This window comes from Dendrobium catenatum, unplaced genomic scaffold (assembly GCF_001605985.2).
Source record: "Dendrobium catenatum unplaced genomic scaffold, ASM160598v2 fragScaff_scaffold_817, whole genome shotgun sequence".
Taxonomy (NCBI): Eukaryota; Viridiplantae; Streptophyta; class Magnoliopsida; order Asparagales; family Orchidaceae; genus Dendrobium; species Dendrobium catenatum.
In genome coordinates this window covers 382,340-406,684 of record NW_021319279.1, presented here as the reverse complement: position 1 = coordinate 406,684, position 24,345 = coordinate 382,340, and the positions used below count along the sequence as shown (strand labels likewise).

The 24,345-nt window shown below is 34.5% G+C and overlaps 1 protein-coding gene across 1 annotated transcript; it reads left to right on the top strand.

The window, feature by feature from the left end:
• The first annotated feature begins 9,675 nt into the window (after window positions 1-9,675).
• Window positions 9,676-24,143, top strand: LOC110109579 (protein NRT1/ PTR FAMILY 2.3). Its single transcript, XM_020840723.2, has 3 exons — window positions 9,676-9,860; window positions 9,948-10,165; window positions 22,832-24,143. Exons 1-3 carry the CDS (start codon window positions 9,791-9,793, stop codon window positions 23,933-23,935), a joined length of 1,392 nt encoding a protein of 463 aa, XP_020696382.1. The 5' UTR covers window positions 9,676-9,790; the 3' UTR covers window positions 23,936-24,143.
• Window positions 24,144-24,345: the final 202 nt, after the last annotated feature.

Genomic DNA, 24,345 nt, shown 5'->3' with positions numbered 1-24,345 from the left:
GTATGCTTTTTGCTGATGATATTCTTCTTGTTGATAAGACTAGAGAGGGAGTTGAAGGTAAACTTGAATTATTGAGGTCAACCTTAGAGTCTAAAGGTTTTCGCTTGAGTAGATCTAAAACAGAATATATGGAGTGTAATTTTAGTAGTAATGGACCTAGTGAGGGGATTGTGACTTTGGGTGATCAAGTCATTAATAAGAGTACACGTTTTAGATATCTTGGATCAATTGTTCAGAGTGATGGTGAAATAGATGGGGATATTATCAGCAGAATTCAAGTTGGATGGTTGAAGTGGAGGAATGCATCGGGCTTGTTATGTGATAGAAATGTAGCCCTCAAACTTAAGTGAAAATTCTATAAGATGGTAGTGAGGCCTGCAATGCTTTATGGTGCCGAATGTTGGCCATTAAAAGAGAAGCATGATACTAAGTTAAGTTTGGCAGAGATGAGGATGCTTAGGTGTATGAGTGGCTTTACACTTAGAGATAGGATACAAAATGAGCATATACGTGAAAAAGGTTGGAGTAGCTCCAGTAGAAGATAAGATTAGAGAGAATCACCTTAGATGGTTTGGTCACATAAAATGGTGGCCTTTCAATGACCCGGTTAGGAGAGTAGAGGTTTTAGATTTGACTTATGTTAAGAAAGGTAGGGGTAGACCTAAAAAGATTTGGTTAGAAAATATTAGAAATTACCTTTCTTTATTAGATTTAAACGAGAATTTGACTTTTAATAGGACACAATGGAGAAAAAGGATTCATGTAGCCGACCCCACGTAGTGGGATAAAGGCTTGATGTTGTTGTTTGTTGTTTGTTTAGGAAGAGCAATCTTACATATCCTCCGCCAGAATAATTCAACCTTAGGAATAAGCTTGAATTTCCTGATCCAATTTAGGGTCTCGATATTGGTTTGTTATGTCATCCTCTGATGCACATCATATTACACCCAAGCTTCAAATGATAAGGTAGTTATTGATCTACTTGAATGTTGCTTAATGAGCTCAATGCAATCTTCCTCCAAATCTAGAAATAAAGGAATTTGTTTCATAGCCAAAACCAAATCCTCATTAAACACGTTTTACAACTCCGAACACTTCCAGCTGGCTTTTTCTTAAATAAAATTATGAACCAATTCACTTTGTAATGCATTACAATTAACATAAGTTGATAATGAATGAAATAAATTCCTGTAATGCAAAAAAGAATTGGTAGGACAAGCAGTCTTACATAACCTCCACTAGAAAAATTCAACCTTAGGAAAAAGCTTGAATTTCTTGATCCAATTCAGAGTCTTGATATTGGTCTGTTACGCCATCCTATGATGCAAATCATATTACATCCAAGCTTCAAATGATAAGGTAGTGATTAATCTACTTGAATGTTGCTTAATGAGCTCAATGCAATCTTCCTCAAAATCTAGAAATAAAGGAATTTGTTTGATAGCCAAAACCAAAACCTCATTAAACGCATTTTTATAACTCAGAACACTTTCAGCTGGCTTTTTCTTAAATAAAATTCCGAACCAATTCACTATGTAATTCATTACAATTAACATAAGTTGACAATGAATGAAATAAATTCCTGTAATGCAAAAAAGAATTGGTAGGAAGAGCAGTCTTACATAACCTCCACCGGAACAATTCAACCTTAGGAATAAGCTTGAATTTCCTGATCCAATTCAAGGTTTCGATATTGGTCTGTTACGCTATCCTCTGATGCACATCATATTACATCCAAGCTTCAAATGATAAGGTAGTGATTGATCTACTTGAATGTTGCTTAATGAGCTCAATGCAATCTTCCTCCAAATAAAGAAATAAAGGAATCTATTTGATAGCCAAAACCAAATTTTTCATTAAATGCATTTTACAACTCCAAACACTTACAACTGGCTTTTTCTTAAATAAAATTCTTAACCAATTCACTATGTAATTCATTAAAATTAACATAAGTTGGACACTTATTGAAAGGCTTATCAAAGATCCATGAATCATTCATGATACTAACTTTCTTGCCATTCACCAATTTTCATCTAACAATATTTTTCAAATACTTGGCTCGGTCAACCATAATTTTCCAAGATGAGGAATTACCTCTTTTGACCGTAGAACTCCACACATCACTCCCATATTTTGGAATGATGGAATAATTACATAAAGAATGAGGATTCAAAAAGAATCTCCATGTAATTTTAAACCTCAAAGGTCCAACTTTATCAACAGATGAATGAAGACCCAATCCTCCAAGCAACTTGGGTTTGCAAAGTTCTCCCCATCAAATATAGTGTAAACCTTTCCTTCCTTGTCTTTATGCCACAAAAAGTCTCTACATAACTTATCCAACTCATTTAGTAGTCCCTTTGGAACCAATGAATGTGTTGATAAAAAAATAAGTAGTGAGAGAAAAATGCTCTTTATCAGAAGAACTCTTCCCGCCAAAGAAAGACACATATTCCCCCATGCATTTAACATCTTCAACGCATGGTCTAAAATATTTTGGAAATCATATCTTACAATCCTTCTCATTGTCATCTTGACACCCAATTATTGCATTTCTTTCAAAATATTGAACCCCAACTTCTTAGCAATTATCTTCTTGCTCCTTTTCTTCACTGAATTCCCAAATAAAATTAGAGAATTCATATAATTCACATTATGGCTAGTCCAACCACAAAAATCACTCAAAATTTTCTTCATACTATGTGCTACTCTAATAGAAGTAATAGAGAATAATAATACACCATCTGCATATAATAAATGTGTAATTTTCTCAGATTTTGGTGATACCTTAACTCCCAATTCAAAACCCCTTTCATATGCAGAGTTAGAAAGAAGCTGGGAGCATGTTATGTACAAATAAGCGGACAACGAGCATCCTTGCCTAAGCCCACCTTTGGCTTCAATCCATCTCGACCTTCTACAATTAATAAGGATAGAAAATCTCACATTTTGAACACATTCCATAATAAGATTAATGAGTTTTGGAGGAAACCCAAATGAACTTAAGGACTTAGTTAAAGTTGGCCAACATATACTATCATATGCTTGCTCCATATCAACTTTAACTGCCATAAGTCCTTTCTTGGAATTAAAAAATTTAAACTTATTGAAGATTTCTTGAGCCAATAAACAATGATCTGACATAGATTTACTAGGTACAAAAGCAATTTGATATTCAGTAATGATCTTAGACAAACACCATTTCACACGGTTCATTATCATTCTAGCGACCACCTTATAAATTGATTGGCACAAGCTAATAGGTCTGAATTGTGAAGGATCCATCGGGTTCTTCACTTTAGCAATTAGAATAATCAATGAATCCTTCAATTTAGGATACAATATCCTTTTGTTAAAAATACATCCATTACTCTCCATAAATCATCTTTAATAATATTCCAAAATAACTTGATTAATGAGGAGGTAATACCATCCAAACCCAGAGATTTATTGTTACCCAAGTTCTTGACAGCTTCCAGCATTTCTAATTGAGTAAAATTTGCATTCAACAATACCCTATCAACATTATCTATTCTTTGATGATTAAACGCTTCAGGTCAATCCGAGAGCTTGCAATCCCTCGGCTTTCATTTCTGATTAAAGAAATTAAGGAACACAACTTCAATTTTATCTTGATCTTCCACAATGACCTCACTACCATTTTTTATCTGATTAATTTGCTTTCTATTCATTCTAGCTAAAGCATACCCATGGAAGAACTTAGAATTTGTATCACCTTCTTGGATCCATCTTATTTCAGCTCTCTAATTCCACCATGTGGCTAATCGTTCCAAAGTAACATTCAGCTCGCACACTTTACTTCTTAATAGTAGTAGGTCTTGCTGATTAAGACCAACTTATGCACTTTCTTTAAGTTGCAACTCCATGAATTCCTTCTTTAAATCCTCCTTGAAATCTAATAAGTCCTTCAATTTATTTTTATTCCAATAATATAATGCTTTCAACTCTATTCAACTTCTTTTGCAAAATTTTAGCATCATTACCAAAATCAAATCTTCTCCAAGCATTAAGCACCACATTCCAAGCTGTCGGGTAGGATCTCCAAACATCTTCAAATCTTATAAATTTTTGAATAGGTCTTGACATATCATTCAGCTTAAAAACAATAGGAGAGTGTTTCGATGCCACTCTCGCTAGATGCCTCACCACCGCCAAGGGACCTGCTGAAGAGTTGCAAAATTCAATAAGCATCTATCCAAACTTTCCTAAATCCTTGAATTACCATCCTTATTATTACACCAAGTCTACCTTGGTCGATCTACATCATGAAATCATTGTTAGCTAAAAAAAGGCTTCATTTCTTGAGGACCTTGGGAGAAGATAAACCTTTTCCCCCTCTTTTGTCTTCCTTGGACAACATACATTTAAAGTCCCCTCTCAATATAGAAGGAATCTCACACACCAATTCCTTCTTAAGACTCTCCCATAAACTTCTTCTAACCCAGACATCCTTACTCCGATACACCGTTGCAACATTCCAACAACCCTTATTTGAAATTTGGAAACACCCAAACACCATCTTGGACGAATCAAACACAACATCAAAACTACCCTTCGACCTTTTCCAAAGAACAAGAATGCCCCTAGAAGTACCATTAGCAAGAAGGTGAAAAAATCCCAATCCTCCCTAGTAATCCTATTTACATCCTTTCTATCAATACAAGACAACTTTGTCTCCACCAACACAATTAAAAACACCTCATTATCCCTTACTATCTCTCTAAGATAAAGAGAAGCCTCTCTTTTTGGCAACTCTGCAATTCCAAAATAAGAAGGAATACATCAAATAACCAACGGGGAATGGTCCCTAGCACCATGCCAACCACCTCCTTCTCCTTTCCTCTTTCTTGGAATATCCTCAAGAGGCCCTAATGATTTAAGTTCTTTAGCAAGCTTCTGTTTATTACTAAATGAACTTTAATTATTAACAACACTAGTAAGAGATAAATTTTTATCTATTTGAAAAGACGCATTCCTTGCTATAAGCACATCACCAATTCCATCTAACTTTTCTGATGAACGACCACCATTACTACAAGCAAATGACATATTTTCAAGAAGAGATGATTACCTATTAACACACTTGACTTTCAAAGCCATCTGAGAATTCTAAATTTTAGCATAACTAGACATATTAGCATCCAACCTGTTTAATGCTTCTTTTGCATCACATTCCACACTTCCATTTACGCTAAGCTGCAAGATGTGATCGCCTACATAATTCCTAATTCAATCAACATTAGTAACCTCAGAAGGGGCATTAGTAACATGTACCTCTAGCTTTTTAGACTTTTGCTCATCATCATTTAGTCCATCTTTATCAACTGTAGGCTCCACAAGCACACTAAATTTGTTTGTATTTTGCAAGTTCAAACAAACTTCGTGATTGCTATTTGGTAGGAAATCATATGCTTCCTAAGTCTGGATGGAAATTGTATCTCCCATTATGTTATCTTCAAGTCCAGCCTAAGAAGGAACCTCCAGATCACTTATGTATGACACTTTTTTCTTTAGATCCTTGTTTCTGAGAAAGCTTCTCATCTTATTATGAAATTTTACATGGATCCAAGGTTTATATTTGGATTCAACAAATTGCTTTTTATTCAAACCACCCTTATTTCCTTCATCCAAATAGGAATTGAGGCATATTTATTATGAGATTTATTCTTGTCAACAGCAGCATGATCTTTAGGAAACAAATTAGCCTTATGCCCACTCTTTCCACATTTAAAGCAAAAAGAAGATATTTTCTCATACTCTATTTTTTGAAAAAATCTTCCACCCAAATAACTCCTGGAAATTTAACATCAAGATTGATTCACACACAAACTCTTGTGAATTTCCTTCTTCCCCAGTTGAATATGTTTCCATCAAGAAGCATAGGGACACTCACCTTGGAAGCAATCTTAGTTATATTAACCTCATCCCAAAAATGCAGCTAGATATGGGGCATTCTTATCCAAACATGATAATATAATCCCTTCAAGGAAAGAGGAGAGAAAGTAGTTGTCCATCTATCAATACCAACAATATAACCACATACATACCAAGGACCTCAACTCATAACTCCCTTAAAAGCTTCAAAAGAGTGGAAAGAACATAAAATCCAATCTAACCCCAAGGATGTTAAATGGAATCCTCCAAAATTGCTCCATTGCTTTCTCAATTCCACACTACAAAAAGGAAAAGGAACATTCTTCCCTAAGACTTTCACAACCAATGAATTCTTTAACACTCGAGAATTAGTATTCTCCTAATCTGAATTAAGCTTTATAGCAATTCCATCTTCCAACATATCAGTAGAAAGAAGATTCAAATTTATTTTAATATGAAGATTACCATTCCATGAATTTGTTGGTTTCTAGATATTCACAGATTCTTCAACCAGTACATAACTTTTCACAAGATTATTATGTTCTACAACATTACCCCTCATGACAGGATTAGATACAATAGATGAAAGATTATCCCGAATCAATGAATATATGAGTATCACGATCAGAAGCGCAGTAGGTGTAATAAATCAATTAACCTTTAACTTCAACCCAGGCGATGTAGCTTCGAAATCATTTTTCTTGGATTTGGTCTCTTCATTATTGACAGCATATCTTTAGGAGGAATCTGATTATCATTAATCATCTTCCCTTTACCTTCAACCAAAGTTGTTCGCGGAATTGGTGGTTGAAAGCCTTCTCTAATCACCAATGTCAAATTCCTCAGAGATGAATTCCGTGATCTTCCTTCCAGGAGAGACGCACCTCCCTTATAGTTATCAACTCGTCTTGAGAACCATTGGTTCTTAGCTGACGATTGATGAAGAGGAGGGATGACAGACGGCGAACACCGACTGTCATCCTCCGCCATAACAACTTTCTCGCGAAAAAGCAGGAGATCATAAATTTGAAAACCCTCTCTCTCACTAGAAGACTTAGAAATTTTTCTTTTTTTCTTAGGGTTAACTTACTAGGCAATGATCTAAGAGGTTTACTACTGACTGAATTTATAATATGACTTAATTAGGTTTTCAAAATTTTAATAGAAGCAGATTGATTTTGCAATTGAGTTCCTAATTGAATCACTATATCTTTCAATGGTGATTTTCAACTTCCAAACTAATTGCTTTGATTAAATTTTAGATTATATGTTGTTCTAGAATAATTGTAGGTTGTTGAGTATTATTCAAAATAACTACTTTATTATTTTGACTAGAATTCCATTTATTATTCCTTGCAATATTTTTTTACTAACTAAAATTTGGATGGTTCCTCCAACCTAAATTATATGTGTTGGAGTAGGGAATGTTTTGGCTTCCATTCAAATTAATATTTTATATTATTATTTTCAATTAACTTTTGATCCTCCAATTACATAAGTAATTTAGTTCCAAAATTTGCAAATTCTCTTATTGTGCTCAATTTTTTAGAAATTATTCCTACTTGTGTAGTCAAAATTAACATCTACTCTCTTAGGGTTTACCCTTTCAGCAGACCATTGAAAATTGTTAGTAGTCATCTCTTCTTTTAATTCATATGCTTCCTCAAATGGCTTAAACATTAATGATCCTCTAGCTGCAACATCTATCATAGCTCTAAGATATCCTACTAATCCATTATAAAATATTTGAATAACCAACCAACCAGGTAAAGCTTGGTGAGGGCCTTTCCTTAAATATCTCTCAACTCTCATAAATTAATTCTCCTTCAAACTAAGTAAAAGAAGTGATATCATTTCTAAGTTTAGCAATCTAGTTGAATCTATGTAAAAATGAAATTACTCTAATATTTCTATTTTATTATTGGTGGAAAATGTATTAAAAACTTGGAGTATGTTGAATGTAATATGTATGTTTTTTTTTTTTTTTTTTGTTGAGAAAATGCAAAGAGCAAGGATTTTATTAAAGCAACTAATTACAAATAAACTCCTTCTTTATCAGATGAAGAAAAGAAGGAGGGATACTGCTTTCATTCAGATCTTTTCAAAAAAAATCTGAATTCAGAGCAAGGTTAGCTCACATGTCGGCTAACTTATTACAATCTCTACTAGCATTAGAAAAAATAACTTGCTTAAAATCTTTAAGAAAATCTAAATCCTTAGGATTTAGATATTCTTCTGAAATAGAATTGTTCTGAAGAGCTCTTTGAAAAAGAAAGGCTTCATGATTGAAGGTGGTAATATGTCTGTTGAGGTGTAGTCACTCATGCTTATTTTTTGCATCTATTTCAGGTCAGGATAAAATGAAGGGGTAGGCTAAGTAGAGGAAAACTTGTAGATATTAATATCTGAGTCTATAAGATGTTATATGATTTTTGATATTCATGGATTTTTTGTTATGCATTATGTTGTATGAGCCAAATACTATTTGTATATAATTATTTTGTTTGTAAGTATTTCTGATATGGATTAAAAAGCTTTTGATGATGAGTATTTATCTATTTTAATTAAAATTTCAGTGGCTATGCCATTTGTAAATTATTTGAATGTTTTGCAATTCTCTCCATTGACCCGTTCTGTCTATGGGTTACATTAGGTCGGGTTGTGACATCAAAAGAGGAGAAGACAATGTTGTTGAAAGTCAAGCATCGATGTTGTGCAATGGGCTATGATGTTTTATAATTGTGACTCATCTTGCACCTCATTATAGGCCATTATAGGCAACAATGAGAGATAATTGTTTATAACAATATTTATTTAAGTGTGTTAACTATACAAAAGTTATCATCAAACTTTTTCAAAAAAGAAAACAATTAAAATATTCACAATAGCTTTTAAAAAAGTTAGTGTTTTTTTAATAATAAATCAATAATAACTTTTATATAAAATTACATCGGACCATAATGACTTATTTTGGGATGATTGTGACTATTTATAAAGATAATTGTAAAGCAATTATGATAAAATATATTTTTAATATGATCAAGTATGTACTATAATTTTTTTATTTTTAAAAATCAAATGATTTATTTTAATAACAATCATACTCTAGCATATTTGATTGTAAAAAGTAATCTTGCAAGACAAACTTTTAAAAAATAACTTTTGAGAAAAAAAAAAACTAAAATAAAAACATCACATACCATAAATCCTTTTTAGGATAAATTTTTCTTTTGTATTTTAGAAAGAATATTTGGTTTCCTTTTTTTTTTTACTATTTTTTGTTTTTTAAATCAAATCAAATTATTTTTAAAAATACTCACAATGAATTTTAGGTGTTTTCAATATTTTAAAAATGAAACCAAACTTACAAGTCACCCATCACAGTTATGATTCAGTTGTTGACATCACGATCATCAAGCATTATCAGCACTGCTGCTAATCACCATCAACAATCACCATCATTGGTCCTAGGTCAAAACCATTGCAATGAGCTGTGGTTTATCGTCAATGGCGTCATTGCCATTGCTACGCCCTATCATCACTAGCCATCTCTTAGCCGCCAATATTCCAATGTAGAAATTGCTAGGATTGATACATAAATTGACTATTCAATATTTAATTAAAAAGCTTATACTTAAAATATTAAAATGTTTTATTTAATATCATAATATAAACAAATAAATCAAATAACATTAAACAAAAGAGAAAGAGACACCAAAATCTTCTTTGTCATATTTCTCACCACGCGGGTCATATGCTGCCAACTCAATGACAGCGAGTCGGTGCGTTAAGAAAGAAAGACGAAACAAACACTGGCACTGTGGCCAAGCTCTCCCTCACTTGCTCCTCCCCTTCTCACACAAATCCCAAAACCTACTTCGCATTCAACCATTCCATGGACGAGGCGCTTTTACCTCACACTGATGAAGAGAGGGGCGGCTGGAAGACCTTCCCGTTTATAATAGGTTATCTCTCTCTCTCCCTCTCCCATCTCTCTCTCTCTCTCTCTCTCTCTCTCTCTCTCTCTCTAAAAGAGTACGGTGATGAAGCAGGGGCGATTATGGGAGTGGCGATGGTGGCGTATGGGGTTTCCTCCAACCTGGAGGTGTACCTGATCAAGGGGTTCAACGTCGGCCAGATCGATGCCACGCAGATCAATGGCATTGCCAGCGGCTGCATCAGCTTCGCTCCCGTCGTCGGCGGCGTCCTCGCCGACTCCTTCCTCGGTTGCTCCGCCGTTCTTGCCGCCGCTGTGGTCGCCTGCTTCTTGGTAACCAATTTATGTTCTTTCTCTTTTGTGCCTCTTGGTCTTTCTTATGGTCTCATGCTCCAATATTTCAATTCTTGCATTTTCGCATTCAAGTCCCTTTTCACCCGGTTTGGTATAAAACATCATGGAGAATTCATTAGGCATTTCGGCGGAGGATAAGTTTAGAGTAATGTTCACCCCGTTACTAAATTTATGCTTGAAATAGAATTTATTTATTTTTTTTATTCACGAGAAAAAAATAAAAAAATCATTTTAAGTGCATATTTATTTGGAGAGTAAAGCATTACACATTAATTTATGATGAGTTGAAGCCTGAATTTTATCCCATAAAGAAATTCTAGTTTAAAAATTTAAGATGAATTCAGGGTGGACTAAAGTTAAATCCTAACAAGCAGTTTTTCTGGACTATTATAAACTCATTATTTGGTACCTCTAAATTTAAATAAAAATTTATTGTATCCTCTCTTGCTCTATGTGTGTACATATATTGATATGTCACTAAAAATTCATAAAATCTAATCAAGCGCTTATCTTAACTCAATTTTTAGATCTTAAAAATGCATAGTATTTTAATTTTAATCATAAACTTTAAAAATTGACTTCAGGACACATGAACTTTGTTTTTAGAAAACATACATTCAAAACGTGCATCTCGGCAAGATGAATCTAATAAGCCTAAATTCACTCAATTTTGATGTGATTAAGACACTCAAATGCTTAAAAAATATTTTATATTTAATGTGGATTATTTTGGGTTATCTAATATTCTAATGGAGTGTTTAAAATTTTGGTAATATAATCAAATCTTTCAGCCAAATATTTATAAATAGGACTTCATTCTACACTTAAAAGGAGAATTTTGATGAAGAGCATTTTTGGATTTGAAGAACCCTTAAGATCACCTCATATCATCATCGCCCAACACCAACAACTACCAGCAGTAGTTGCTGCCCCTTTGTTCTTATAAAACATTAATGGACATCGATGTTTGTTACTATTCAACAATCATTGTCAAGCTATCGTTGCCTAACCAATTTTGATGCTGACATACCATCCGACGTTGCTTGATTGCTATCAACTAACATTGATGTCCATTATCCTTTATTATTTCTCCAACATTTTCACTACTAGAGACCAAATTAACAATCCAAACATTGTAATCCTGCCATCTTTGGTCTAGGGGAAAGTGCGGATTTTTGTAAATTTTCATCTTATATAGTGGACTATTTTAACTATGCCAAACATTGTGGTTTTTCCTTCCTAGGTTTTTATGTAAAAATCCTTGCACCTCATGTGAGCTTCAACCCTTTTATCTATGAGTGTTTGGAATTTGTGAGCTACATAAATATGAAAACTAAACCCCTTATCGCCACAAAATCTTTTAACTCATAACCATCTCATTGTTTGTCGGAAAAAGTCCAATTATTATGGCCCCTACAAATACTCATTCAATAGACAACAAGCATAATACTAATAATAATGAAGTCTCTTGATCCAACACTCATCAATATGGAAATCACTTCTTTAATTTACCCCTCTCTTTCTAGTTGGTGAAGGTGTCTTAGACCCATTGCTGGAGGATACGTATTTGTTGGACGAAAGAATATTAAAAAGATCCTTTAGCTTTTATGTGATGCACGATAAATAGTGTCATTGTCGCAAGGTGGAGTCCGCCTCCCTTGCAAACAAATGAACATTGGGGCTGGTGACACCTATACAAGGCACCCTTATCAATAAGCTAAACTTTCTTCTCCACCACATACAATGGCCTTCTTGACATTGTTAGTTATGCCCATACTTCTCTTACAGCTTAATTGGCCCATAATCTTGTAACATCCATTGTGGTGTTGAGCCAACCTTGCCTTAACCCTATGACGTCCTTTAAGATGAGCTGTGATGCCTAGTTTGTATAGAATCAACTTCCAAATAGCCGCAATTTTAATAAGTCTTTTCCTTTGACTGATGCAATCATCCAAACCCCATTCTAAATGGGTTCAATCTATCTACTATTGATTCTTTTAATAAGTCATTTAATTAGTATGAGCATATAATCATTATAGGACTATCGTGCATATTTAACAACCTATGATATACTTCTCTGGCAAGTTTTTTTAACCACTATAAAATGTCAAGATCGCAACCAGTTATACAACCACCGTGGAGCTATTAATACTTTCGCCAAACTTGTTAGGTTAGTTGTTTATAAATTGAGGATTCATAAAAAATTTCTAACATCTATTTTTTTTTTTGAAGAAGCAAACAATTGCATTAATAACTAAGAAAAAAAACATACAAACATACAAATCCATTAACTTACTACAATTCCTATCTATACAATTAAAAATGACATGATTAAAATCATTGATAAAAGCTAGATCTTCCAACTCGTGGCCATCATTATTAATTGTACCTTGAAGAAATTTAATAATGTTAGAATTGTTGCCTTCAATGATAATTCCTTTGTATTTGAACATCCAAACTTTAATGACATCCTTTAAAGATTGAATAGCTAAAAACTCCAATTGTCCCAATGAACACATGATTTTCCAAATGCCAACAAAAATCTGCCTTAAGCATCAACATTAAACTTTAACCAATTGGGAGGAGGAGGATGCCAAAGATTGGACAGTCTGATCGACTAGTTAGCATCCCAATGGCCTGAGCTGAAATTATAAGAAAATTTAGAAACCGAAGAGAAGCTAACAACATTGGAAACAATCACAGCCGAGCTCTCTTCCATTCCATCATGAATGAGTTTATTTATAGCTTTGCATGAGAGGAACACAACATTGCAATACAACTTAACCAATATACTATCATGCAACGCAAGAAGATCCAACCACTTATAGCATTCTTCAAACTTTTCAAACGAAGGAATTCCAAAGCCCCAATTGTTTAAATGTTGAAGTACTTCTTTCAGCTTGACACATCTGATTGCAACATGCTCTATATCTTCTATCTCATTACAACATCTAGGGCAAGAAGCATTATCCCGCAATCTCCTGTAAGATAAAAATTGACCTTTAGGAATAGCATTATTAAACAACCTCCACCAAAATACCTCCACCCGAGAGATTAGTTTAGCCTTATTGATCCATTTTCAAAACTGGGATTCATACCGATTATGCAATGAAGCTTCGAATGCCAAAGCTGAAATAGTTTTGTCGGACTTTTGATAAATAAGCTCCCTCTTATCTTCAGTAAATTTAGGTTTAATTTTAATTTGAGTTATGAAGTCCACCAAATCCTTACCAATGACTTTCAATAGTTCATTTCTATTCCAGGTGCCATCTGCAATAAACCTGTCCATCAAAACTACATTATCTCCTAGAGGCACCACATATGTTGGCTATCGGTTGATGCACTTGTCCATAATCCAATTGTCTTTATAGACATCAATAGAGCCACCATCTGCAATAATCCACCTCGCAATTGGATTGAGCAGTCTTTGGCCATCAGTTATTATTTTCCAAGAAGATGAGTAGTTCCAACATTAGCCCAAGTACCATACTTTGGAGCAAGAGTCCTATGCAGCAGCGATTCTTTATTTTGTTCAAATCTCCAAGCCAATCTTGCTCTTAATGCAGAAACTTTTGATGCATTAGAATGTAATCCACGACCTCCCCATTTCAAAGGCTTGTACAATTACTTCCAGCTAACATAGTGTAAACTCAGTCTACCATTCGACTTATTCCATATGAAGCTCCTACACAACTTATCCATCTCCTCAAGCATGTCTTTCGGAACAAGAGAGTGTGTGCAATGAAATGTGGGATAAGAAAGCATTACAGATTTAACCAAAGCAAATTTTGCCGTCAAAGAAATGAACTTGCTACCCCAAATATTTAGCATCCTCAATGCTTTGTCAATGATAAACTAAAAATCAGCACCCACTAATCTCCTCGAAGCAAATTTTAAACCAAGATAATGGAATTCTTTCACTGATTTAAAACCCATAATACAAGAAATAACTTTCTTTTTTCTTTTACTAACAAATTTACCAAAAAGAATGCCAGATTTGTTAACATTGATACATTGACTAAATATCCCAACCACAAAAGTCATTAAGAATCCCCTTAATCTCCTTCACAGCCTTCTTATTAGCTTTAGAAAATATAATAATATCATCTGCATATAATAAATGTGAGATCCTTAGCCCAACAAAACTAATGCGAATCCCACATGAATCACCTCTTTGAACAAAATCATTAGACAAAAGTTGAGAACAAAGAATAAATAGAAGAGGAGACAAAGGATAACCTTGACGGAATCCGCTCCTGGCCTTAATCCTCTCCGAAAAGTTGCCATTTATTATCAAGGAAAACCTTGGATCTTCAACACATTCTAATATGAGATTGGAGAACTTTAAAGGAAATCCAAAATATTTCAAGATTTTCTTAAGTGTGATCCAGCACATAGAATCATATGCTTATTCAATGTTAATTTTGAATGAGACTAACCCTTTTGAAGATCTAGAGTATCTGAATTTGTGGAACATTTCTTGAGCAACCAACACATGATCCGACAACGATCTTCTCTTCAGAAATGCCACTTGCTCCTCAGAGATCAGTTTATGGACAAAAGATAATAATCTATTCAAAATCACCTTAGCCGCCACTTTGTAAATAATGTTATATAGACTGATAGGTCTATAATTAGAAGGAGACAGCGGGTTGCTCACCTTAGGAATAAGCACGATTAAGGTATCTTTCCAAACTTCATTCAACTTCCCAAAACAAAGAAAATGCTTAATAGCATTCCAAAAATCTATTTTAATTATGTTTCAATCAAGAAGTAGGAGATACCATCAATGGCAGGAGCAATGTTACCACCAGTTTGCTTCAAAACCAGCTCCACTTCATCCACGGAAAAATCTCTGTTCAACAAGCAGATGTCTTCTTCATTCAAACAATTTAGCAGAATAGGCCACCCATCCAGATTACAATTCCTCTGTTTCCATTTCAGTTTGAAGAATCGAAACAACACCTCCTCAATTTGTTTTTGATTTTCCACCAGCACATCATTCTCATCTTTGATTTTTGCTATGCAATTTGAATTTCTCCTTGTGCTGACATATGAGTGAAAAATTTTGGAATTGCAATCACCTTCCACCATCCATTTGACCTTTGTTCATTGTCTCCACCAAGAATTCAAGCGAGCCATAGTTGAATTAAGCTCATTCACCTTCACCTTGAGATTCCAGTAGTGCTTTTCCGAGAATGAATGAGAATTTCTTAAGGAATATTTTTAAATATTCTCTTCAAAAGATTGGTAAATCCTAGGGGTCGATGTTGAACTTATGTGTGTGGGTGGGTGGGTTCTTCCTCTAAAACTCGTCTTGGTCCATCTTTTTGGTTTCCATTGCGAGACACGATGCACTTCTATGTTAAGCTTATTAATTTTATTGAGGCTTAGATTACGACTGATGAAACAATTATTACTTATTGAAAATAATTAGAGCAACCCTCATAAGCATAAGAACTCACAACAAAAAATTAATTGGCCTCTCCATCGAAGAAATCATGAGCAATCAAGAGATTATGGGCGTTTTTCTCACCAAATCCATCAGTCTAAAAAATAGAATCAGTCACCTAACTACACCTTACTATATATATTTAGTGCTTTGTTTTCATGGGAATTTAGAATGTTTGACATCTTACACGGTTGAAGCCACAAAAAAACTGAACCGTGGAGACCAATTCATTTGTTGTCATTTTCACTATTCAAAGGACATTTTATAGAAAAATATCTTCATCAAAAGGAAGAAATTGAACGTCTTATTAGTTAAGAACACAGCTGTTATTTATAAGAGCACTATATATATCTTCAATCTAATGACAAAGGATATCACAAGATTTGGGGTAACATAGAAATCGAGATCATCAATATTATCATAGTATTGCCACCAAACCTATTTATTCTCATGCTCAAGAGGATGTGCATGGGAATAATCAAATTACTTTTGATGCATCTAACTTTGAGATGATATACTTCAAACAATAAGATTCTCTCATTATCTGGGTTGGAATTGGTACCACTTCTACCAACATTATAAAAGTTCTAATAAACACAAGTAGTTCAATGACTATTCAATCCCTCCATGCCCTTATGAATATTGTTGGATTAACCTATGTTGAGCTCCACCCTCGTCATCAGGAAATTTGTTGTTTTAGAGGACAAACTACAAAAATTCTTAATGTGGTCAGCCTTCTAGGACAATTAATTTTTGAGAAGTGTCCATGTACTCTTTACATATATTTTTACCTAGGACAATCAATTTATGGGATAGATAATCAATAGCCTAATTGGCAATGGTAAAAAGAGTTGCATCATTGGTATATAGTTAGGCAAGCGCCATTGAGTTAGAGGTTGACATTATTATTTTGATATGTGAGTAGAGCTCTTAATTATAGCACCTGGTGCCAATGAGGCATCCAGTTGTAAATAAGTGATAATAACACCGGCAAGTGGCTGGCCACATAATATTAAGATTGATCCTAGACATTTGTACGACTACTAGAGGGTTTAAAAGAACTTGCTCAACACTCCCCGCTCAAGAAAGCAGGATGATCCAAATTTTACATCATCATGTTCGTCATGATATCCATGATTAGATTTATCATCAACCATGACTGATTTTGAGCTTTAGATAGAAGAGGTCCAACTTAGATCAACCTTTCTCAGAACACATACTACCAAGGATGATCATCCCATTGACAATTTTTTATGATTTACTTGAATGATAAAGGTTGATGCTTCCGCATCAGTTGTATTCATGGCCCTTATGCTTTTATAGAGGTGATTTAATGTTAAGGGTTTCTTTTTTGCTCAAGATGATTGACTGTTAGGTTTGCCATAATTCAACTGTTTAACTCACGTAAGTGATATTAGAATCTCACTATTCACGAAATTAACTTACAAGGGGTGCTTCCTTTTCTACTTGATGAAGGCTATTGAGATAGTATTTTCTCCTTCCTCATAGGAGAAGTCTACTGATGCTCTATTGAATTCTAGGTAAAGTTCATAGTAAGTTATTGCCCATTAAATCAATTTGAAGAGTTGCCTTTGTAGTGCGAGATTTTTGAAGATGATTAGTAATTGATGAATAGTTCCATCATTTCTCTTTATCCTAATATAAATTTAAAAGTGCATCTATCCAATCGTGAAAATGTGAAGGACGCCCACCTGGTTGTAGTGCCATCACATGTTTTCTTCATGCACTTAGCCCCTCAATCTAGTTATGATAGTTAGTTAATAACTTCCATTCATAATAGAATCTTAGGTTCTTGCCCAGGTCAAAATACTGTTACTATACATTGAAGTTGTCAAGGCTTGCTACCCAAGCCTCAATTTGTATCATAATGAGATATGGTATCAAATAGACCCTCCACTTCAACGATCACTTATTTTAAGTGTTTCTAGAAGGGCCATGACATCAAGTATTGCTCTCTAATAAATCTTTTAATTTGTCAGGTGATTTCTGATTCCATGGACTCATATGTGTTTGAGGATGTGATTTTTTTATTATATTAAATATAATAAAGATTAAAAATTATTTAATCCTTATTTTTGGTAATAAGGATATGGATAATTTCAATTGTATTTAAACACTTATTTTTCTTTACAAAAAGGATTACTTATATGGACTTTTAATGCAATTGACGAATGAATTCTTTGTAGAAGCCAATTATGGTTCTTTATTTTTTTTTACAACGAATCAGCACTAGCCTAGAATTATGTTTTTTTTTTTCCTTTTTTGATTCATGTTGGTTATGTTGTTTGTTCTAAGTTATATACACAAAGTTTTCTTTCATTTTCTTCTCTTGTTCTTCCTCATGTTTTGACATCCATTCTTGCCACAATTTTCCCTACATTAAATCTCCTTTGCTCGTTTCAGATAAGAATGAATATGGAGACAAATGCATCCAAACTAGAGATTTACATTTCTATAAATTATTTCAGAATTAGTTCACCAAGATTAATTTCTCTATAACTTTGGAGCTCTAGAGAATGTTCATGAACTCTAGGATTCTTGGGGTTGCCATTCATAGCGTATTGATATGTATTTTTTATTCTCAATGGTATTGTTGATGACATGTTTTAGCTTGCTGCTATCCCTTGGAGATGTTGTTCTTACCAATCTTATCTAGATACACCACTATTTTTATTGATGCCACCTAGAGGCATCATGGCTCATTTCATTGATAGCTATTGTTGCACTCGGAAGATATGCAATCGCAGTCGCTGCTTTTTGGAGTTACCTACATCTAACAATATTTTGTTCCTTGTTGATGCCGCAGGGAGGAGCCACTATTCATAGCTAGCTGTCTGATCCATGCTGATAACATCTATTGGTCTATTGATCACAGCCTATGGATTTGTTGTTGTTTATACCTTTGTGCCTACTGCTGTTGTTTCGCTCGAATCCATTGTTGTCCCAACCATCGCCTTTAGGTCCACCTTGTCACCACCTTCAGGCTTCTACGTCCCCAAGTCACTGATGCTTTTTAGGTTTATTGATGTGGCCACCTTTAGGTTTGCTTTCATCCTTTTCTTCAGGGCCACCATGATCATTGCCCATGGTATTACCAAGTTGCTTTTGCCATTACTGCCCCTTTGAGCTTGACATAGCTGCCACATGTTGATCAATTACAACATATGCCTTAAGTTTGGTTTAGCTATTCCACTCTTACCATGGTCGTGCCTACTATGATGAATACCTTTGGGCATATTGTAATCATTGTTCTAAGTTTCCATAGGCCCACCATTATCTTTAGGCTAGTCATATTGTTACCATAGGCTTGCTCCGATCACCCCTTTGTTTTATCATTATCAGCTCTCCCAAGCTCTTCATCATAATCGCCTTTAGAAGTTCCATGATCTTTGTACCAAGATTTGATAGTCTGACTACATGCCTCAATCACCTATAAATGTCTATCATTGTGCCTACAAAACTCACTGTTAGTAGCACCAATTGGTGCTTTGTTATCACCATTGTAGGTTTAATTTCCTTCAAAACATCAATGTCTTAATATCCCTCAAACTAGTAGGCGGGGAATGCATTTTTTTACTCAATATTTACACAAACATGAAGTTTCTTATTTTTTTACTCAATAACTAAAAGGTATTCCATGGAAAAATGGAAAACCTTATCTACCTTATTGTCTATGGTTGACATCTTTAAATTAAGAATATTATAAATATTTCTGACTATCTCTAATTTTGTAGGAATTTCTTTTGGTGCACGACAATGTCTCATTTTTTATCCCATATATTGGGTTGGGCTGGATCACTACTTCTAGCTCAACGGATTTTTGGGCACAATTTGGGTTTTGCAATATATTATATGCACCGTCTTAGATTTGAATCACAACAACAACAACAACAACAACAACAACAACATCAAGCTTTATCCCACTGCGTGAGGTCAGTTACATGAATCCTGTCTCCATTGTGTCCTGTTAAGAGCCAAATTTTCATTTAATTTATAAAGAAATGTCATTTCTAATATTTTCTAACCAAGTCTTTTTAGATCTACCTCTACCTTTCTTAATACAGGTCAAATCTAATACATCTACTCTCCTAACGGGGTCATCAAAAGGTCGCCGTTTTACATGACCAAATCATCTTAAACGATTCTCTCTAATCTTATCTTTCACTGGAGCTACTCCAACCTTTTCCCGGATATGCTCGTTTCGTATCCTATCTCTAAGAGTAAATCCACTCATCTGCATGAGCATCCTCATCTCAGCAACACTTAACTTAATATTATGCTTCTCTTTTAATGGACAACTTGTGATGCACCGACATGGACATGACGACACGGACATGACATTTTTTAAAAATATAGGACACCGGTGCGGTGTGGACACAACATAATAATTTTTTATATAATATATAGAAATTAAGGTGACATTATATTAAAAATGACAAGCAATAATAAATCAATTTTATAATAACATGTTTAGCTTATAACATAAAGATGTCTAGTACAGCCACAAAAATATAAGCAAAAAATCATTTAGTATAAATGAAGGTCCAACTACTCAATAGAGGGAATGATAGAATTAGATTCAGAGGTTGTTCTTTGGCCTTCAATATCATCATCATTGAATATCATTGTTTCCAACTCTGGTTCATTTAGAGAAAGATTTGCAACCTCCAATAATCCAATATCATCAAGGCACTCGAACTCATCTCCAGCAACATCCCACATCTTGCGCGCAGAAGGTGCTATGTTTGGTGTTGATTGTGAACTTTGCCGGCGTTGATTGTGAACTTTGCCTCGGCTGACCGCAAAAATCATACAGGAACGAAGGAATGGGAAAGACGAGCTCGGCTTGGCCTCAGCTCGAGCAGAAATGACGAAGGAACGGGAGGCGAAGGCAGTGGGCTCCGTTTGGCGTTGGCTGCGAGTTTGCCCGGTCAGCCCTAGAAGATTTCTTTCGTGGATCAGAAAAATAGGGCTTCTCGTTCATGTAAAGGCCAAATATAACGACTCAGACGATTTTATTATTTAATATCAACAAGAAGAATATTATCAGCAAAAAGCAAACACCAGGATTTATCCTCTTGCTAATGTCTAGCAAGAACATCCAAGACTAAAGCAAAAAGATAAGGGCTTAACATTGATCCTTGATGTAATCCAACTGAAATAAAAAAAATACTTGAGTCAAACCACCTTGTGTTTGAACACAAGTAATAGCTCTTGCATATATATCCCTAATGACTTGAATATAAGTATTATTAACCCTTTCTTTTTTAGAACTCTCCATAGTACTTCTTTTGGAACTTTATCATATTCTTTCTCTAAATCAATAAATATCATATGTAGATCTTTTTTATTCTCTCTAAACTTCTGCATTAGTCCTCTCAATAAATGAATAGCTTCTATAGTAGACCTACTTGCCATGAATCCAAATTAATTTTGAGAAACATTATAATTACATCGTAAACTATACTACATAACTCTCTCCTAAAGTTTTAAAGTATGACAGTTTAATTTAATTCCTCTATAATTCGTACAATCTTGTGCATCACCTTTATTCTTAAAAATAAGAATCAACACACTTATTATCTACTCATCTGACATCTTTTTAGTCTTCAAAATAATATTAAAAAGTTTATTAAGCCAAGAAATTCTTCATCTCCTAAGCATTTCCACACCTTTATTGGAATATCATCAGGTCCAATAGTTTTTTCACACCATTTTCCTTAAAACCTCTCTAACTTCAATTTTACTAATACACCTATAAAAATAAAATCTCTATTTTCATTTAGAATGCTATGGTCACAAAAGTCAATCGTATTCTCACAATCTTCATTGAAAAGCTTAACAAAATATCTCATCCACCTTTGTTGAATATCCTCTTCTAAAAAAAGCACTTTTTGATCTTCATCCTTAATGCACTTCACTTGAACTAAATCCTTACTATTCCTATCTCTTTGTTTGACAAATTTATACATATATCTTTTGCCCACTTTAGTATCTAATTTATTATATAAATCATTAAAAGCTAAAATATTTGCATCGCATATTGCTTTTTTAGACATCTTATGAGCCTCTATATATTTTCCAATTTTCATAGTTTTTACATAGAAACTAATTATTATAACAAAGCTTCTTATTTTTTTATTTTTTTTTGCACATTTTGATTCTATCACCAACTATTTTTATTATTAGGAGCTTTTCCTTTCAAAACTCCAAGCACATCCTTTGCAATATTTTTAATATTACTAGCTATTTTTTTCCACGTATCATTAGCTTTCTCATGCACAAACTAAATTTTAAGATCTCGAATCTCTCTCAAAGGTATTTTTGTTAGTGTTCTTTAAATATCCACATCTAATCTTAAAACAACATTTTACTCTTTTTTTCATATTCTACCCCTTTATCTTAAAGTACAAAACTAATAAGCGATGTTGGATACATAAACTTTCACTAAGAATAGCTTTACAATCTTTGTAATTTAAACGATTTTTTTTCTTATAAAAAAATAATCAATCTGAGTTTTACTATAGTCTTTCTTATAAGCGATGAGATTCTTATCTCTTTTCTTAACTAAGTTATTAGCAATTACAAAATCATATTGTAAAGCTTAAAATACTTTGTACGGGGAATCGACTTATCTACATGCAATATTGCAGATAGATTTATACGAACTAAATATTTAACATCCACTCTGCTAGGCATAGATTACAACACAATGCGATCCATTTTGTTTATGATTTCTATGGTGATGGTTTTAGTCGGGCTTAATTGCTGTATATAATATGCTTGCCATCTTTTATTAAGTTGAACATCCTCAACGATCATGCTAATAAATGTATAAACAAATTTAGTAGCGACTACTGTACGTGGTATGATAGGTGGAACTACATTGTTTTGAGTTATCCAATTTGCAGTAAATATTTAGCAATCCAATTAGCAAATAATCTATTATTTGATGGTTATTGTTCTGATTGATAAACACTTTCTATTTTTAGTACCATCGTTCACCACATGCAACAGATATACAACATTGCCTTCTTCTAGCACAGCTTTAAATTGTTTAACCACTTATGCTCAAAGAAGCGCTTGGTTTAAGCTGAAGTAAGATTTTGATCTATGTACTCATTGTTTTCCTCTAACTAGTATCCTAACAATCCTGACACATTTCCACGCAGGGCATGCTTCTCTTCACATTAACGGCTATTCTACCCTCCTTGCACCCACCACCTTGTGCTCCTCCCACCCCTTGCCAACCCCCAATGACTGCCCATCTTACCGTTCTCTTTACCGCCATAGCCCTTCTTGCCACCGGTGTTGCTGGAACTCGCTATAATGGTATGACCATGGGTGCCAACCAGTTTTCTACTGATTCCGACCGTACTGCCTTCTTCAATTGGTGCTTTGTTTCCCTCTACCTCTCCTCCATCGCTGGCACCACCATCCTTGTCTACATCCAAGACTCAGCTGGCTGGCACTGGGGCTTTGCCCTTTGCACCGCCATCACTGCTATTGCCTTCCTTTTCTACCTCTTTGGAAGACCCTACTACCTCCACTCAAAACCCAACCTCAGTAGAAATCACTTAATGAGCTTCTGCAGAGAAGGAAAGCTTCTCATTAGATTTCTCCCAATAATCTCTAGTGGGATATTACTCAGCGCCACCATTTCAGTACAGACGAGCTTGACAGTTCTGCAGGCCTTGGCAATGGACCGCAGCCTAACCCACAATTTCTTTATTCCTGCTGGCTCAATGAATGTCTTTGTGCTTGCAACCGCTGCCACCTCCATCACAGTGCTTGGTTGCACCAGATGCAGGCTATCACCACTTAGTGGCATCACCATTGGGCATGTTATCAATATGTTCGCAATGGTTGCAATGGCCTTAACTGAATCAAGAAGGCTTGCTGTTGTAGCCACTAACACTTTCTCAGTGCTTTGGCTTGTGCCACCCCTTGTACTCATAGGTTTTGGAGAAGCGTTTCATTTTCCTGCTAGTGTTGCATTTTATTACCAGGATTTTCCTGCATCACTGAGAAGCACCGCAACAGGAACTTTTGCTGTTGTGTCTGGGACTGGTTTTTATATGAGCTCAGCAATTATCGCAGTGATACGTCGTAGCACTAACTGGCTTCAAGATGATGTTAATGAGTCTCGGTTGGATAATGTCTACTTAACTCTGGCTGGTTGTTGCTTGCTCAACTTTGTGTACTTCCTGCTTTGTGCTTGGCTCTACAAAAAGAACACGGAGAATAGGGAGCCGAAACGGGAGGAAATCTATTAAATTGTACATATTATAGAGTGGACTGCTACAAATGAGTAAACCTATGACGTTTCATGTTTGTATGAGTTTCACATTCTAAACCATTGCAATTTGATCATGACATGGCAAATGAAGAAGACACTAGCACCTAAAGTATCTATTGTAGGACAAATTGTATGGTAAGAATGATATATTTATGCCCAAATAATATTTCTCTTATTTTACTTCTTTTTCAATTGTCAAATCGAATATCGGCAAGCGGTTTTCTTGCTCTTCTCAGCTAGACTAGCATTCATTTTTCACTCGTAAGCCTGATGAATATATATATATATATATAGGCCTCGAATGCATGGCAAAGGACTTCTTTGTTTTGAAGAAATTAATTTTCCTTTATTTAAATAATAAATAATGGTTTAAAATTCTATAAGTTA